The 16,390-nt window shown below is 41.2% G+C and overlaps 2 protein-coding genes across 2 annotated transcripts in view; one reads left to right on the top strand and one right to left on the bottom strand.

Annotated features, from left to right (window-relative positions):
* Nucleotides 1-1,251: 1,251 nt before the first annotated feature.
* DLD (dihydrolipoamide dehydrogenase) lies at nt 1,252-12,695 on the top strand. Its single transcript, XM_069882947.1, has 14 exons — nt 1,252-1,372; nt 2,694-2,769; nt 3,520-3,599; nt 4,792-4,860; nt 5,712-5,781; nt 6,154-6,254; nt 6,593-6,736; nt 6,900-7,001; nt 8,147-8,337; nt 9,721-9,891; nt 10,174-10,363; nt 10,720-10,857; nt 11,463-11,552; nt 11,653-12,695. Exons 1-14 carry the CDS (start codon nt 1,334-1,336, stop codon nt 11,716-11,718), a joined length of 1,527 nt encoding a protein of 508 aa, XP_069739048.1. The 5' UTR covers nt 1,252-1,333; the 3' UTR covers nt 11,719-12,695.
* A 2,842-nt stretch (nt 12,696-15,537) lies between these two features.
* Nucleotides 15,538-16,390, bottom strand: part of LAMB1 (laminin subunit beta 1) — a 44,430-nt gene continuing 43,577 nt past the window's right edge. The window contains exon 33 of the mRNA XM_069882839.1: nt 15,538-15,951. Within this exon, the coding sequence (XP_069738940.1) occupies nt 15,815-15,951 (137 nt within the window). The 3' untranslated portion in view covers nt 15,538-15,814. The remainder of the gene's footprint in view (nt 15,952-16,390) is intronic.

Raw genomic sequence — 16,390 nt, forward strand, 5'->3', positions numbered from 1 at the left:
TCCACTTTAATACCCTCATTTGCATGGGCCTGACCCCACATCATTTGCATGGCCCCCTCCCATCTCCTATTTAAGAGCCTCATTTGCATTCCCCACTTTAAGAGCCTTCTTTGCATGACTGTGCCCCTGCTTGAAAAGCCTTATTTGCGTGCCCTGCCCTACTTGACTCATTTGAATTGCCCTACTTCCCCACTTTAAGATCCTCCTTTGCATACCCCTCATTCATAGAATCACAAGGTTGGAAAGGACCCACCGAATCATCAAGTCCAACCATTCCTATCAACCACTAAACCATGCCCCTCAGCACCTCGTCCACCCGTCCTTTAAACACCTCCAGGGAAGGTGACTCAACCACCTCCCTGGACCCAATGACCCTTTCTGTGAAAAATTTTTTCGTAATGTCCAGCCTAAACCTCCCCTGGCGGAGCTTGAGGCCATTCCCTCTTGTCCTGTCCCCTGTCACTTGGGAGAAGAGGCCAGCTCCCTCCTCTCCACAACCTCCTTTCAGGTAGTTGTAGAGAGCAATGAGGTCTCCCCTCAGCCTCCTCTTCTCCAGGCTAAACAACCCCAGCTCTCTCAGTTGCTCCTCATAAGCCTCATTCTGCAGACCCCTCCACCAGCTTCATTGCTCTTCTCTGGACTCGCTCCAGAGCCTCAACATCCTTCTTGTGGTGAGGGGCCCAGAACTGAACACAGGATTCGAGGAGCGGTCTCACCAGTGCTGAGTACAGAGGCAGAATAACCTCCCTGGACCTGCTGGTCACGCCGTTTCTGATACAAGCCAAGATGCCATTGGCCTTCTTGGCCACCTGGGCACACTGCTGGCTCATGTTCAGTCGCTGTCAACCAACACCCCCAGGTCCCTCTCCTCCAGGCAGCTTTCTAGCCAGGCTTCTCCTAGTCTGTAGCTGCACAGGGTTGTTGTGCCCCAAGTGCAGGACCCGGCATTTGGCCTTGTTAAACCTCATGCCATTGGTCTCAGCCCAGCGGTCCAGCCTGTTCAGATCCCTTTGCAGAGCCTCCCTACCCTCCAGCAGATCAACACTTCCATGCAGACCGCCTCCGTTCTCGCTCTAAGAACCTCATTTGCAGGGCCCCGCCCCACACCGAGCATTTAATTTCCGTAGTCCCGCCCCACCGCGAGGACCTAATTTATGTGCCCTTCATAGGCGCCTCATTTGCATGTCCTGCGGTGCCGCTCCCCGCGCTGCAGCGCGCGGCCTCCTCCGCCAGGGGGCGCCGTGGCCCCCGCTCCTCCCGCCCCTTCACCCCGCAGCATCGCGCCTGCGCGAGTCCTCGGAGTCCTTGGGGCGGCGGGCGCGGGCGGCGGACGATGCAGCGCTGGGCGCGCGCCTCGTGCGCGCTTGCTCGGGTAGGGCGGCGGCGGCGGCGGCGGGAGCGGGGAGGCTCGGCCCGGGGCTTCCCTCGTGCCCCCCTCTGCCCCTCACGGCCTCGGTGGGGCGGGCGGCGCCGCAGCGGCCCGAGCAGGCGCCGTTCGGCCGCGCTGCCCTCGGGGCGGGGGAGGGGGGGGCACCGGGGCGTACCCGCCGCCGGGAACCGGAGCGGCAGCCCCCGCGCGGCTAAAGGGTCGCCTGGAGCGTGACCTCAGAGCGCTGGGGAGGGACTTTTGACAAGGGCGGACAGCGATAGGGCGAGGGGGAAAGGCTCAAAGCCTCGTCCGAACTGGCCTTGAGCACCTCCAGGAAACGGGAGAGCATAGAACCACTAGGTTGGAAAGGACCCACTAGATCATCGAGTCCAACCATTCCTATCAAACACTAAACCATGCCCCTCAGCACCTCGTCCACCCGTCCTTTAAACACCTCCAGGGAAGGTGACTCAACCACCTCCCTGGGAAGCCTGTTCCAGTGCCCAATGAACCTTTCCATGAAAAATTTTTTCCTGATGTCCAGCCTGAACCTCCCCTGGCGGAGCTTGAGGCCATTCCCTCTTGTCCTGTCCCCTGTCACTTGGGAGAAGAAGCCAGCTCTCTCCTCTCTACAACCTCCTTTCAGGTAGTTGTAGAGAGCAATAAGATCTGTCCTCAGCCTCCTCTTCTGCAGGCTAAACAACCCCAGCTCTGTCAGCCGCTCCTCATAAGGCCTGTTCTCCAGCCCCCTCACCAGCTTCACTGCTCTTCTCTGGACTTACTCCAGAGCCTCAACATCCTTCTTGTGGTGAGGGGCCCAGAGCTGAACACAGTATTCGAGGAGCGGTCTCACCAGTGCCGAGTACAGAGGGAGAATAACCTCCCTGGACCTGCTGGTCATGCCATTTCTGATCCAAGCCAAGATGCCATTGGCCTTCTTGGCCACCTGGGCACACTGCTGGCTCATGTTTGGACAGCTAGAGGTTACTGTTCACAAGACGTGGCTGCAGGGGATGGTTATGGAGCACCAGGACTCTTCCTAAATGCCTGTTGGTGTCTAATTGATGTCATTTAGCGGTTTGGGAGCCCTATGTGAAGGGCTTGAGGTTTGTGTACATGAACGCAGGTGTAACCATCGGCTGGGGCTGCCGAGCAGCAAACGGCTGAGCAACTTCCATCTCATGTTTTGGTTGGTGCCCTCCACGTCAGCTTCCATCATGTTGTGCCTTTTCTGGTTAACTGGTGACTGTGGGGTTGAATCCTTAGTTTTCTTAAAAGGTAGACTTCAACTTTTGAAATTAAGCTTTTTTTTTCCCCTTTCTAGAGAAGCCATTTTGATCGAATTCATCATGGTCTCCAGGGAATTTTTGCGGTGTCACAAAGGACCTATGCTGATCAAGGTAATTAATTGTGAAGAACGTGTTTGGACGAAATATAAAACCCAAACAAACTCCTCAAAACCTCAAAAACCAATGCATTGCTTCAAATTTAGATATCAGCCTACCACGTGACAGGGGAATCCATGTCATTGTGGAGATTTAGATGCAAAGTGGTAGCTTATTTGTCCTGGTTTTTTTATCAAGCTAAACAGAAGCTGAACTTTATATAACTGAAGAACAGTGGTGGTAGTTAATATTCCAAAGAACATGATTGCAAGGTATGAATTAGGTACAAAGTTCATCGTTTCTGCTGTGTTCATAATCAATAGTGGTTGCATAGATACCATATTTTCTCCTTTATAAACTACTGGTGTTCTCTGGGCGTATATCTTTTGCATTAAACATCAATAGAACCTACGTTGGAAAAATGTTATAGTAAACAATCAGGCATAATTTAAGTTCTTAAGAACTGTATTAGGTTATTAAAGGATTTATAGCAGGACTTGGTTGCCTCATTTCACTTTACGTGATTTTCCTTGTAAAGTTTAAGACTGGTTGTTTTTAATGCAGGGTGAATACCTCCACACAATTTTTCCTTTGCTTACAGATGCGAGGTGTAATTTACTTATCTAAAGCTAGTTTGTAATAGCTATTTTGCTATTTAGAAAATACGTTTTCAAACATGAATCATTTCAGAAATAATAAGCTGGTACTCATGGAGTAAAATGTTAATTGCCGAAACAAAAATTACTCAGATATTCTCTGTTTCAGTTGATGCCGATGTCACAGTTATTGGCTCTGGTCCTGGAGGATATGTTGCTGCTATCAAAGCAGCTCAGCTTGGATTTAAGGTAAGATGAGACCTCACTCACATAGCAGAATATTCATCCAGATGAACTTGGGATATGTTCATGTGATACTGAAAAACTGAAATTCTTCTGTCGCATCTTAGGCCACGAGATGCTGTTGACGTGCTGGTAATCTTTCTTTACCTTGCTTACCCAGATTAAACAGAAGGTGTAATGGAAATGTGAAGGTGTTGCTGTCTGTAGCCCTGCTGGACTACTGACAAAGCCGCTCAGGACAGCTTGCTTTTGATTGGAAGTGATAATTGAGGTGGGGTTATACTCTTGTGAAAAAGAAGGTAGGGAAAGAATGTCTTGGAGGAATTTTTCTCCCAGTGACAAAAAGGAAAAAAAAATTGAAACAGTGACAAACAGGCCACTGGAAAACTGTCCTGAAGAACAAAGTGAGGGAACGCAAAAAAGGAAGAAACAATATTCAACTGATGTGTTTTTTTTGAATGTGAGTAGAGGAAATGCATTGCCATGTGAGAATTTTAGAGGCAAGTATATGTAGAAATGCTGTAGTATTTAATTTGCGTTTATACCTGTTCATCTCTGCTGTTCTGTCTGTTGTCTTTGAATACCTTTTGAAATAGGCAGCTTTTGTTTGATGTATGCTAATGATATGTCATTTAATTGAGTATTGTGAGAGTTGTATGTGCATAATGCATTTCAGATTTTTTAAACTTGGGAAAATAAAAAGTGTGACTTTGGCAGGAATTTTTTTTATCTTCACTCCTTAATATGAGATCAACCTATTTTCTTGGCACTACGTTATTCATAATTATTTTGAACTCTGAGAGGGCAGTGCTAGCAGTCTGGATCATGTTCCCGTTGGCTGATGCATCTGTCCCAATGCTTCTGAATGATCACGTTTGGACTTCATGACAAAAATGAGTTGACTGGGCTGCCTGGTGATTAACAATGGGATATCCTGTACAAGGAGGTTAAAATGTGCCCTGGATTTTGTTTCATCATGGAAAAAAAATAATTTTGTTACTCTGCTTTACAGCTAGTCAGAGTGGGTGAAATATTTGGACGTGCTTGCCTGTGTCACCTGTGACACTGAATAAATGAAAAATGTTTATGCTGTCATTGAGGAGTGTAAGGAGATGTTTTTGCAAGATGGGTGATAAGACAGATTCTATAGTGGTAACAAAATATTGCTAAAGTTCTATTTTTCTCTCTTCTTCCTCAGACTGTCTGTGTAGAAAAAAATGAAACCTTAGGTGGAACCTGTTTGAACGTTGGATGTATTCCATCCAAGGTAAGTGTGCACAGTTTGTCATAAATTCATTGAAAACAACAGGTATTATATGTGTCACTTGAGAAACCCCTCCTTGATCTTTTTCCAAGATTGATGTACTTTCTTTAAAAAGTGAAATTGCAATCCAAGCAAGCTGGAGATCCAAATAAATAACACAAAAGGTTAAAATTTTAATTTGCTCAATATAGTTGTTTTGTTTGGAAACTCTGTTTTCTGGCCTTTCCCAAATTAAAGAGAGGAGGAGAACAAAACCCAGAGGTGTATACAGATGCATCTTCTCACTCTGATGAGATGTTGACTCTGTTCTGATCAGTTCTACAGTGTTAACTGTTTCTGATGGTTGTATGTCTTGGAGTCTGTTATGTGAATTTCTTGATCCTCTTGTATTAGTTTGTTCAAAATAAACCTGTAGTTTTGTTCAAGGTGATGCTCTTATGTTAAAGGAATGCTGAACTGTGTCACTGGGGGTAGCAAAGTTAAATCTAAATTAGAGGAGGGGAGGGCAGTCCTGACAAATTGCAAACTCTGGTTTGGATGCAACATGTGATTTTTCTTACCAAGATCCCTTCAAACTATTCTGCTATTTCTGGTCTGTCTTCTCAGAGAGGTTCCATTAGCATTGTAGAAGAACATACAGTAGAAATACAAGTTTTTAATATGACGTATTAATTTTCCTAAGCATTTATACCAATTGTTCTAATGAAGTCCAGAATAGCTTAATATACTGATGAAAACCTAAAAAATTAGCTATAGGTCAACAATATTACTTTAAAAAGTAACATTAGATTATTTTTCTTCTGATGATATAATTAACGATTGTATGTCCCAATTTGCATTTCTCCGTATTTTAGGCCTTGCTGAACAACTCGCATCTGTATCACTTGGCCCATGGAAAAGATTTCGCTAACAGAGGAATTGAAAGTGAGTGTGAAGAGCAACTTGTCAGTGCCTGTTAATATAAATGGTTTCCCTCAACAAGCACATTTAACCATTGAAATCTGCCTGCTGTAGTTTTCTGGTCAGAAAACTTTTTAGACTTATAAACAATATCCTTTATCTGTCATTTGGGAGGGTTAGGGACATGTGTCTGCTCTTTGAGCCCTGAATCCTGGATAGATCTGAGAAGTGTAATACTGTGTTTTAATATAGCAGTTGTTGAATACAGGCTTTAGCATTTAGTAGGGCCATTCAACAAATCTGACTGTGTCAGAGCTGTCAATTTTGTTTATGTTAGTGCTTTTAAATAGAAACACTGCCATGCTTGATTGAAGGTTTTGTTTTTTTTAACCTTAGTTACAGGAATCCGTTTGAATCTAGAGAAGATGATGGAACAGAAGAGCGGTGCAGTGAAAGCCTTAACAGGTGGAATTGCGCATTTATTTAAACAAAACAAGGTTAGTTTGGATTATATACTGGGGTAGATCTGTGATTTTTTTTTTCTGATCTAAATTTCTTGCTTTTTACTTTGCCATATTCTTGCCACATAAACCAATTCAAGTGACTGACTTGGCAAGGGCAGAATTTGAATGCTTCTATTCTAGGAAATTTTAAAATGAACAGTTCCTTCATTCTTAATCTACTTAAAAGCATGGTATACAATTACATTGTGATTTTTACCAGATAGTGATGCAGTGGTACGTGTTAGCATCTTCTCTAAAGAGAAGCAAGATTCAGATTGAATGTATCATATAAGTACTTTGCATCTGAGTCTACTGTGTTCTGATTACTGAAGGTTTTACATGTATCTGGGTTTGGAAAAATAACTGGCAAAAACCAAGTCACTGCAACCAAAGAAGATGGCAGCACACAAGTTATCAATACCAAGAACATACTTATAGCCACAGGCTCAGAAGTTGCTCCCTTCCCTGGAATTACTGTATGTATTTGAATTCTTCATGATACTTTTTTTCCAATATGTTGTGTCTGCATATTAATGTGTAATAGTTATTTGCATCTGATTGCACTTCACCTTTGATGTGCTTTACGTACAATGTACAAGGAGATTATAAACCTCCCTTTGTGGATTTCTTTGTCATAAGATTGATGAAGATAATATCGTGTCATCCACTGGTGCGCTGTCGCTGAAGAAAGTTCCTGAAAAGATGGTTGTCATTGGTGCAGGAGTCATTGGTGTGGAACTGGTGAGAGGATATTTAAACCACTTTCTCTCTAATTTATAAAGGAAGAGGGTGGTGTTTCTTGTGTTATATTTGATTGTATTGCTGTGTTTGAGCGAGTTGTAATTGCACTGTTCCTACTTCATAGCCTGCTAGCTCCCTTTTCTACCTGAAAAGCTGGGATAAGCATTTGTAGGATTGGTACTCCTGCAGCTGCTTAGCTGAGCAGAGAAATGAGAGAGGAATATGAGGGGCCTTACATATAGGAGGTTTGGAGGGGACAGTTAAGTTTTGCTGAGGTTTATATCTGCCTTATGTATAGATGAGAGAAGTTCTTTTCTTAAGGGAAGTTCATTTTAAGACAGCATAAATTCTTGTGAGTAGCAGTTAACCCCAAGAAATTTTTGTATGATGTGATTGTCCACACTTTTAACCAAAGGAGCAGATGCTTTGTAGTTCATCTTGGTCTGAGTCTTTTTGCCCCATACCTATGTGGTTTATAAAGAATGTATATTTGTTGGCTTTGCAACTGATTGAAAATTTGCAGATCTGCTTAGTGGTTGCTCAGCCTGCTGACTGTTAGCAGGGAAAGAGTAAGCAAAGTTAAAGACTATGTGTGATGGATGTCAGTAACTGCAGGTGGATGGGGCGTGGAGGGGTTGTTGGTGAACCTGATGATAGTAGTTACGGCTATAAATACATACGGAAGCAGCAGGGGTTTAGTTTTATTACATAAAATTTCCTTAATGTGGTATAGTTTTGATCTAATTTTTACTGGTAATAGAACACCACAAACAATTCCTTTGAATTTTCTGAGCTGCCTTCAGATTCTTTGAGTTTCAATTTTTCTACACCCATAACCTAAACCATACTTAATTTATTATTAATTATTTTGTTAGTTCTTTCTTTAAAAGCTTAATTCCATGAATACAATCGTTGAAGTTTTGGGTGTGCAAACAAGCAGTGATAAATCTTTCTTTTTTCTGGAAAAGCTGGGGAAGGTTGGATTTGCTTTATTCTACAATGTAATTTAGGTAAAAACTTATCAGTTTACTGTTATGCGTTGTCCCGCTTTTGCAAAGTTTATGGTCTGTGGTAAATACTAGGAGTAAAGACATCTGAAGCTTGCTTTTCAAAAAGTCTTTTTACTTATATTTTTGTGACTGCAGGGTTCAGTTTGGCAGCGCCTCGGTGCAGATGTGACAGCTGTTGAGTTCATGGGCCATGTTGGTGGGATGGGAATTGACATGGAGATCTCTAAAAATTTCCAACGTATTCTTCAGAAACAGGGACTTAAGTTTAAACTGAACACCAAAGTTACTGGTGCTACCAAGAAACCAGATGGAAAAATTGATGTAGCGTAAGTTTTTAACATAAAACTAAAGGAATGCCCTTTATATTCTTCCTCCCAGTCTGTCAAACCTATTTAAAAATACAGTGTGATATTTTTTTAGACAGGAAAAAAATGTGGATTTAGGATTAAACTTGTTTATTTAGTGAAATTTAATTTTTATCCTGTATTGTAACTTACAGAGCTTATAATTTTGGGTTTATTGAGTCCTAGATTGCTTACACAGGAGGTGTTCCATTGAGGAGTAGAAAGTGTGCTCGTATAAAATCAATGTTGTTATAGTGACATCAGTAAAGAAAACATAACTCTAAATCATTCTTTTCATGGAAAATTTTTGCTTTTGGTATAATTAGCATAAATATCATCACTGTTTATACAGTTGGCTGCTTGCTGGAAGGGTTATTTTATCCATACTTCCTCTTGTCTCAGAATAAATGTGGCAGAGATTTTATTGCCTTGGAGAAGAAATAAATGATGCTATGCCAGAGTGTCTTTTAATGTCCGCACTCAAACCCTTTGAAGATTTGCAGATGAACAACTTGCACAGAAACATATATAGCAAATTTTGCTTTGTGAAAGTTCATACGTATACCATACTTCTATTTTTAATTGTTAACCTATTCTCTATGCAGAAACTGTAGTTTGAGTTCTGAGAAAAGGCTTCATGTTGCTTAACAATAGTAAGCTTTAATGTTTTTTCACTGGAGTCTTGTAGTGACTTGTATTTGCTGCGTTGCCATACCTCAGGATAGTCTGTCCTGCACCCTTATAAAGGTCATAGATTTGGGCTTCTTTACCTACCACGCTTATGCTGGTTGAATCTCTTGTGTAGTCTGTTTCTACATTTACAGTGTCATTTTGGTTCAGGAGTATGCTTTTGAAACATGCTTTCTGCTTGCCTTCACTTACCATGCTTTGACTCTTGCGCTTTCAGAGCGCACAAACTAAACTTGTTCCGGGTGCAGTTAAACACAAAGATGCACTTGAGGGATGCACCTAGTGCAGAGCAGCTGCTGGCAGGTGTTTGGGCCTGAAGAAGGCTTGCTCAGAATACATGGCCCTACCCCACCCCAAAATATGTAGAGTTTGGATGTTGAGAACTCAGCACCAATTGTTTTGCTGTACAGATTTGATCCTATCTACTATCTATCAGGTCATGCTACTTGCTAGTAAATATATACCTTGAATTTCTGCATCAAAGAATTGTTAACAAATGCAGTAAGAGGTATTGTCCCTTCTTCTATGCAACTCTTGCAAAGAAGTGTGAGGTAGGCTGAATGCAAGTGATTTGGATGCCAGATCTAGATTGTAGGTCACCATATGCATCCTATCAGTTACTAGTCAGAGAAATACAATGCTGAAAAATGATACTATGATTCTTTTTTTCTGTAGCGTTGAAGCTGCTGCTGGTGGCAAGGCAGAAGTAATAACTTGTGATGTGCTCCTAGTTTGCATTGGCAGACGTCCTTTTACAAAAAATCTAGGTCTTGAGGATATTGGAATTGAACTTGATAATAAGGGGAGAATCCCAGTCAATAACAGATTCCAAACCAAAATTCCAAAGTAAGTATTTTCTGTTTCATTTAGGAACTAAAGACTTTTAGTCAACCTTTAAAGTTTTGTGATTTAAAAAGTCACTGTGTATTTCATGTTCCTACTACTTCTTGAAATATTGTCTTTTTATGGAAACTGCCTTTATAGTTTTCATCTCCTTTGAAATTTAATATTTTAATCTGTTTTGGTTAGTTTTCAGTAATGCATTTCAAACTGTCTCTTATATAAGGTAGCCTAGGTGTGCTAGGATGTTTTTAAACAGTGTCTTATTCTGTTTCATTGGTCTGATAGCATCTATGCTATTGGTGATGTAGTTGCTGGACCCATGCTAGCCCACAAAGCTGAGGATGAAGGCATTCTTTGTGTAGAAGGGATGGCTGGGGGAGCAGTTCACATTGACTACAACTGTGTACCCTCTGTGATATACACTCACCCTGAAGTGGCCTGGGTTGGAAAATCAGAAGAACAGCTGAAGGAAGAGGTACTGTTTGTTTTCTTCTCAGAACTGGTTTTCCATCTTGGGCACGGTTTCATTGTCTAGCTATTCTTTCAAGGATAATTTCTGCATCTGTGTTTATCACTTAGGGTGCATGATTGAAGGATTCCTTACTGCACACCACTCTCCCGGGGATCATGGTTCTCTTTAATTACTTTTATTCTGTGAAGTTAATATTGTTCATTTGATAATTAATCTTTTTCTTTAATACCCCCTCAGGTTGTTTTTATGCAGTGCTCTGGCTTGTGTCTCTATTTTTTGTATTGCTTTTGTTGTACTTGGCAAATTGTATAGTTGCATTATTCGTTGGTCATTAACTCGGTAACTTGTCTGTTTTGTAGGGCATAGAATACAAAATTGGGAAATTTCCATTTGCTGCAAACAGCAGAGCAAAGACAAATGCTGACACAGATGGCATGGTGAAGATACTTAGTCAAAAATCAACAGACAGGATGTTGGGTGCTCACATTTTAGGCGCAGTAAGTGTTGTAAATTGTGCTGCAGTCTTGGCCTTGTAAGGGTCTTCTATTTAGTGTTGCAAAGCAGTTGTCCCATTAGAAGTTGTACTTGTAAAAAGAAGGAAGACTTGAGTCTACCATAGTCATTTTTATTTACTCTTCTTTTCTGCAGCCCTGCCCTCCTTCCCACTTCTGTTACTTTGGTGTTAGACCCAACATTTTCTGATTTTCCACTAGAATTGGTAGGGTTACTTGGTTTTTGTAGTGATCTGTTCAACTTTCCAGGAGAGCATTGAAGGAGAGGTTTAGCAGTTATAATGTAGGCTGTAGCTTTGACGATGTGGGTATTATCTGACTAGTATCTTGAAGTGGAAAAATACCCAGATTTTGCACAACTCTCAGTAATGAGAGAACAAATACTCTCATTTAGAATGATGTTTAGATTTACACTAGGCTTAAGCACAGTCACCAAATGGGTTATGTACTTGCGACTTATTAGATCGCAGCTGAAGTGCTAGTTAGAATACAACTTTACTTTTTTAGCAAAAGATGCTTATTTACAAGCTGTTAGCGACCTGGACAGCGCATAAAGAATTGTGCTAATTACAAATACCATTAATTTACAGGGTGCTGGTGAAATGGTTAATGAAGCTGCCCTTGCTATGGAATATGGAGCATCATGTGAAGATGTAGCCAGAGTTTGCCATGCCCACCCAGTAAGTTTTTTTCTAAATAGGCAATTTAACATCACTTAGACATGCTATAATTACTTGTAACTATTAATGACTTGTACCTTTTTGTGTTTGCTCTCTACAGACAGTGTCAGAAGCCTTCAGGGAAGCAAACTTAGCAGCATCTTTTGGCAAAGCTATCAACTTCTAAAATGAAAGAGCAGGTCTTTGTACATGTATTGTACATCGCTGGAAATGGACTGTGAGCCCTTATGGAAGGCTGTGTGTGAGGATTTTGGGACTGAATTAAGTGAATCTCTTCATTTTAAACATCAGATATTTAAACAAGTGGGGTTGGAACAAGTGGAATTATCCAATCTCTGTAAATTAAAAACTTAAAATTACATGTTTATTTACATGATGAATGTTGTAGAAAACAGCCTGACAGAACTATTCTGTTTTTCAAAACCAAATGTGCTGCATGGGATTATCAGGTGTGCTGGTCAAAGCTCTGAATAAAGTGTCCAGCATACCTGGTGTTTTCTTATTTGAAGTAGTGGTAGACTAAATCCATTGAATGCTGGCACTTATAATGTCGCTGGCACTTATAATGTCGCTGGCACTTATAATGTCGCTGGCACTTAAAATGCCACTGTCACTTCCGCACAAAAATGTATTTCTGTCTGAAAGATTTAACTGTATTTAACCTACTTCTTACATGCAGGTACCAAAATTTGTTTTGACCTAGTAGCGTTCAGATCTTGGGGGAAGAGGGGCTCGTATAGACCCATTGGAACTAATATTGACTTTTATAAGAGAAAACTATTCCATGTGTGATTCTCCACACATCATGTTTTCATATTGAAAACTCATTGAGGAAAAACTGAGTGCTGATGGAGAAATGCAAGTTTGAAGAAAAATGAACTTTACTTAATCTTTTCTTGGTTTAACGCTTCCATTGTTCAACTCTCTTAAACTTGAAATGCTAAGACTGGGTAGTGAAGTGGTGCTTGCTGTTAAGTGCTATGACATGAGGGTTATAATGCACCTTCCACACAAGGGTGACTGTGTCAGTTCTCCACACAATTAAGGCGTTTTCTTCTATTCTTCTGTTTTCTATTTTGTGCTCTCTTTCTGTCTCCTCTGTAGCAAGAGAGCTTAATAAATACTGAATGTGGCTGGAGGTCATCTTGGGTTTGTTTTGCTGATTGGCCTTGTTACTCTCTTTAGTGTCTTGCTTTTTGAAAATGTGAAGAAACTCACAAACCAATGTTTGGAATTTCCCTAACATCCATAGGGAATGTGCCCAATTCCAGTAACTCATTTTAAGTTTTGTTTTGCAGGGTGCAATTTACTAGACTCTCCTCCCTTGAGGAAAACCTTCATACCTACTGCTATCATGTGTTTCCTTTTCCATTATGCCAACAGCATGGTAGAGGAGAAATGAGCATCCAGAAAATGGTACAAAAGCTACTTAGTCTTAAGAAGGTTATATCCTTCTGCTTTTTTTAGAGTTTCTTTTATTGATCCAGCATCCTTACTGAGTGATGGCAATATATGCCAGTGTTACTGTTTTATTAAGACATCAATTAACAAACACCAGTAATAGTGTCCTTTTTTTTTTTTTAAACTCTTGTTTTAAGTGTAGAGGACAGGTCATTAAAGTTATCACCAGGCTGTGAGAAGACCCAACATATCCCATGAGTTTGAAGTAAGTGAATGAATGTGGGTCTGCTTTCAGGTGTTAGTAGGAAGTTGCTGAAGGGAAAGCAAACGTGAGGCAAGAGTGAGGGAAGAAAAACTTCCATCTTCTGATAGATCTAGGCATTTCAGAATCACTTCTGCCCCTTTCAGTAAATGCTGAACCTGCAAAAGCACAAGATTACCGTTTAACAGCATTTACTGAAAGGGGCAGAAGTGATTCTGAAATGCCTAGATCTATCAGAAGATGGAAGTTTTTCTTCCCTCACTCTTGCCTCACGTTTGCTTTCCCTTCAGCAACTTCCTACTAACACCTGAAAGCAGACCCACATTCATCCCCCTCCTTCCACCTCCCTCAGTACCTGAGGCAGTGTTACTGCAGTTCAGCCTTTAGATTCATCAGTTAAAAATTCTCATATCTAATTTTGTTCATGTGAAATGAATTTTGGAAAGTCAGGGAAACTTTAATCAAGAATGCTACTAAAATTATACTATTGGGTCCCAGACACTTGAAAATAAAATTGAAGGCCTTAATATTGTTACTATATTGCTATTTCTCTTGCTGTTGTTACAATTCTGGTTAAGAGTAGAAATAGTGTTCGTAAAGGTAAAAAAAAAAATGAGCCACTGAGCCATCTGTCAACCATTGACAGATGTTGCAACTTAATGTTGCAAAGTTTGCAGAATGTGTTTTTAATATGCTGATCAAAGCATGTATACAGATGTATTCCTCAGGTCAGTGTTTGCAGTCAGGATGCATAAATGCATGTTGCAGTTCTACCATGCAATCCTAGAATAGTTTCGGTTAGAAGAGACCTTTAAAGGTCATCTAGTCCAACACCCCTGCAGTTAGCAGGGACATCTTCAACTAGGTTGGGTTGCTCAGAGCCCTGGCCAACCTGACTTTGAATGTTTCCACGGATGGGGCATCTACCACCTCTCTGGGCAACTCGTTCCAGTGTTTTACCACCCTCATTGCAAAAAAATTCTTTACCTTTGTCCTGTTGCAGCATGCCCTGCTGAAACATCTGTCCTCATCTTTCTTAGAAGCTCCTGTTAAGTACTGAAAGGCAACATTAAGATCTTCCTGGAGCCACCTTTTCTGCAGGCTGAATCACCTCAGCCTTCTCAGCCTTTTTTCACAGGAGAGATGTTCCAGCCCTCTGATCATCTTTTGTGGACATCCTCCGGACCTGTTCCAAGAGCTAATTCAGATGCTAATTTGTGTAGCTGATGAATGTTGCAAATCTGTTTGTGCAGTACAATTGTCTGAAAGTGCACTGTTCTACATAATTTTGAGCTAAAAGTCTCATACACTGGATGTTACTCTTGAAGTCTGGAAAAAGTCTTACTTGTGTTTTGTTACATGCAAGTTCTTAGAGAGCAATATCTGTGTACATCTCCTTAACAGTCACATTAAATGCCCTGTAATCTTTTGTAGTTCCTTCCTTTTCCAGAGAGGCTTGATTCTCTAGGCTTTATAACCTAAATTTGGTGCTTGAAATGTAAACCGTACTCATCTCTTCAGCAATGCCCTCTGTTTCTACTTAATATATCAAGCATTTCATAATTGCTGACATGAAACTCATGTTAAGCCTAAATGGATATCATGCAGAGGGTAAATAATCCTTTTGAGTGCTGTGGTGTAAATGCCAGCTAACCAAGCAAGGATGGTATTTCTTCATTCACTTATAATTTTGTTCTGAGTGACTATCGTATACAGTTGCTATGTATTTCATAGCAACTGGAGCCCTTATTTACAGAATCATTGGATCTTGAATCATTGAGTCCAATAATTTCTATCAATCACTAAACCATGCCCCTCAGCACCTCATCCACCCATCTTTTAAACACCTCCAGGGAAGGTGACTCAACCACCTCCCTGGGCAGCCTGTTCCAGTGCCCAATAACACTTTCTGTGAAAAATTTTTTCCTGATGTCCAGCCTGAACAGCCCCTGGCAGAGCTTGAGGCCATTCCCTCTTGTCCTGTCCCCTGTCACTTGGGAGAAGAGGCCGGCTCCCTCCTCTCTACAACCTCCTTTCAGGTAGTTGTAGACAGTGATAAGGTCTCCCCTCAGCCTCCTCTTCTCTAGGCTAAACAACCCCCAGCTCCCTCAGCCACTCTTCACTGGACTTGTTCTCCAGCCCCTTCACCAGCTTCGTTGCTCTTGTCTGGACACACTCCAGAGCCTCAACATCCTTCTTGTGGTGAGGGGCGCAGAACTGAACGAGGTGCAGTCTCACTAGTACTGAGTACAGGGGCAGAATAACCTCCCTGGACCTGCTGGTCAAGCCCTTAGAATTCCATAGAGACAGTTTTTTAATTAGATCTCTAACCAGTTTAAAACCAAGACTTGCTGAAGTATTAATTTTACTATTTTGGCTACTGAAAGTAAGATGAAACTTAACGAGTCATACTAGGTATATACAGTGATACAAAAGTATTGTTTATTTTCAACATCAAAAAAAGTTACTTGTCTTTGGTTCTGTGACTTGAAAGTCAATATAAAACCTGTTCACTTTATCAGGTCTCAGTGTAATGTCAAAAAGAACTAGCGTAATACATGTAAAATCCATCCCAAATGCAATCACTTCCTGCTCCCACTTATAAGCAAGTGCTATAAACGGCAACCTTCTGGCTGATTGTCTGTAAGAGGGAGCGAACTGTCTCTTCCAGCTCCACCAGCTGCTTGGCTTTATCTTCCAGAACCTTCTGATTGTTTTCATATGTATTTTCCAAATCTGTCAGCAAAGGAAAGGGGAAAACAGCTTAATTAAGGGTGTTCTAATGCAGTAGAATGTCAATCATCATCATTACAGATAAACTAGTCAAATTGCCGAAGAGAATCCAATTAGGAAAAGAAAGAAGTCTGAATGGCACCTTTTTGTTCCTTAACACTGGGAGCCAAAGCAACAAGGAAGTAATTTTCCATAAGTGGAAATCCAAAAGTATACTTTGATTCATGTTGAAAATAATAGTCATTTACTGTCCTCTAAAAGCCATCATACAGCAGAGAAATGTTTTTGCTTGTGTGGTTAAAGCTGTTGAGTCAGTCTTTGTAACTTGTGCAGAGGCAGCTAAGGGGAGGAATGAGTTCCTGATCTGGCAAAAACAGAAGTAAAGCTTATGTCCCTCCCTGGTAGTTAAGGGCAGATTGACCCCTCCTGCTTCCATCAACTT

Source organism: Phaenicophaeus curvirostris, chromosome 1 (genome assembly GCF_032191515.1).
Source record: "Phaenicophaeus curvirostris isolate KB17595 chromosome 1, BPBGC_Pcur_1.0, whole genome shotgun sequence".
Lineage (NCBI taxonomy): Eukaryota > Metazoa > Chordata > Aves > Cuculiformes > Cuculidae > Phaenicophaeus > Phaenicophaeus curvirostris.

Excerpts from the sequence above, each read along its gene's own strand:
- DLD (XM_069882947.1), top strand. The coding sequence starts at position 1,334 with ATGCAGCGCTGGGCGCGCGCCTCGTGCGCGCTTGCTCGG. Across the intron at positions 5,782-6,153 it reads CGCTAACAGAGGAATTGAAA|TTACAGGAATCCGTTTGAAT; the intron begins GTGAGTGTGAAG and ends TTTTAACCTTAG. Across the intron at positions 10,364-10,719 it reads AAGAACAGCTGAAGGAAGAG|GGCATAGAATACAAAATTGG; the intron begins GTACTGTTTGTT and ends TCTGTTTTGTAG.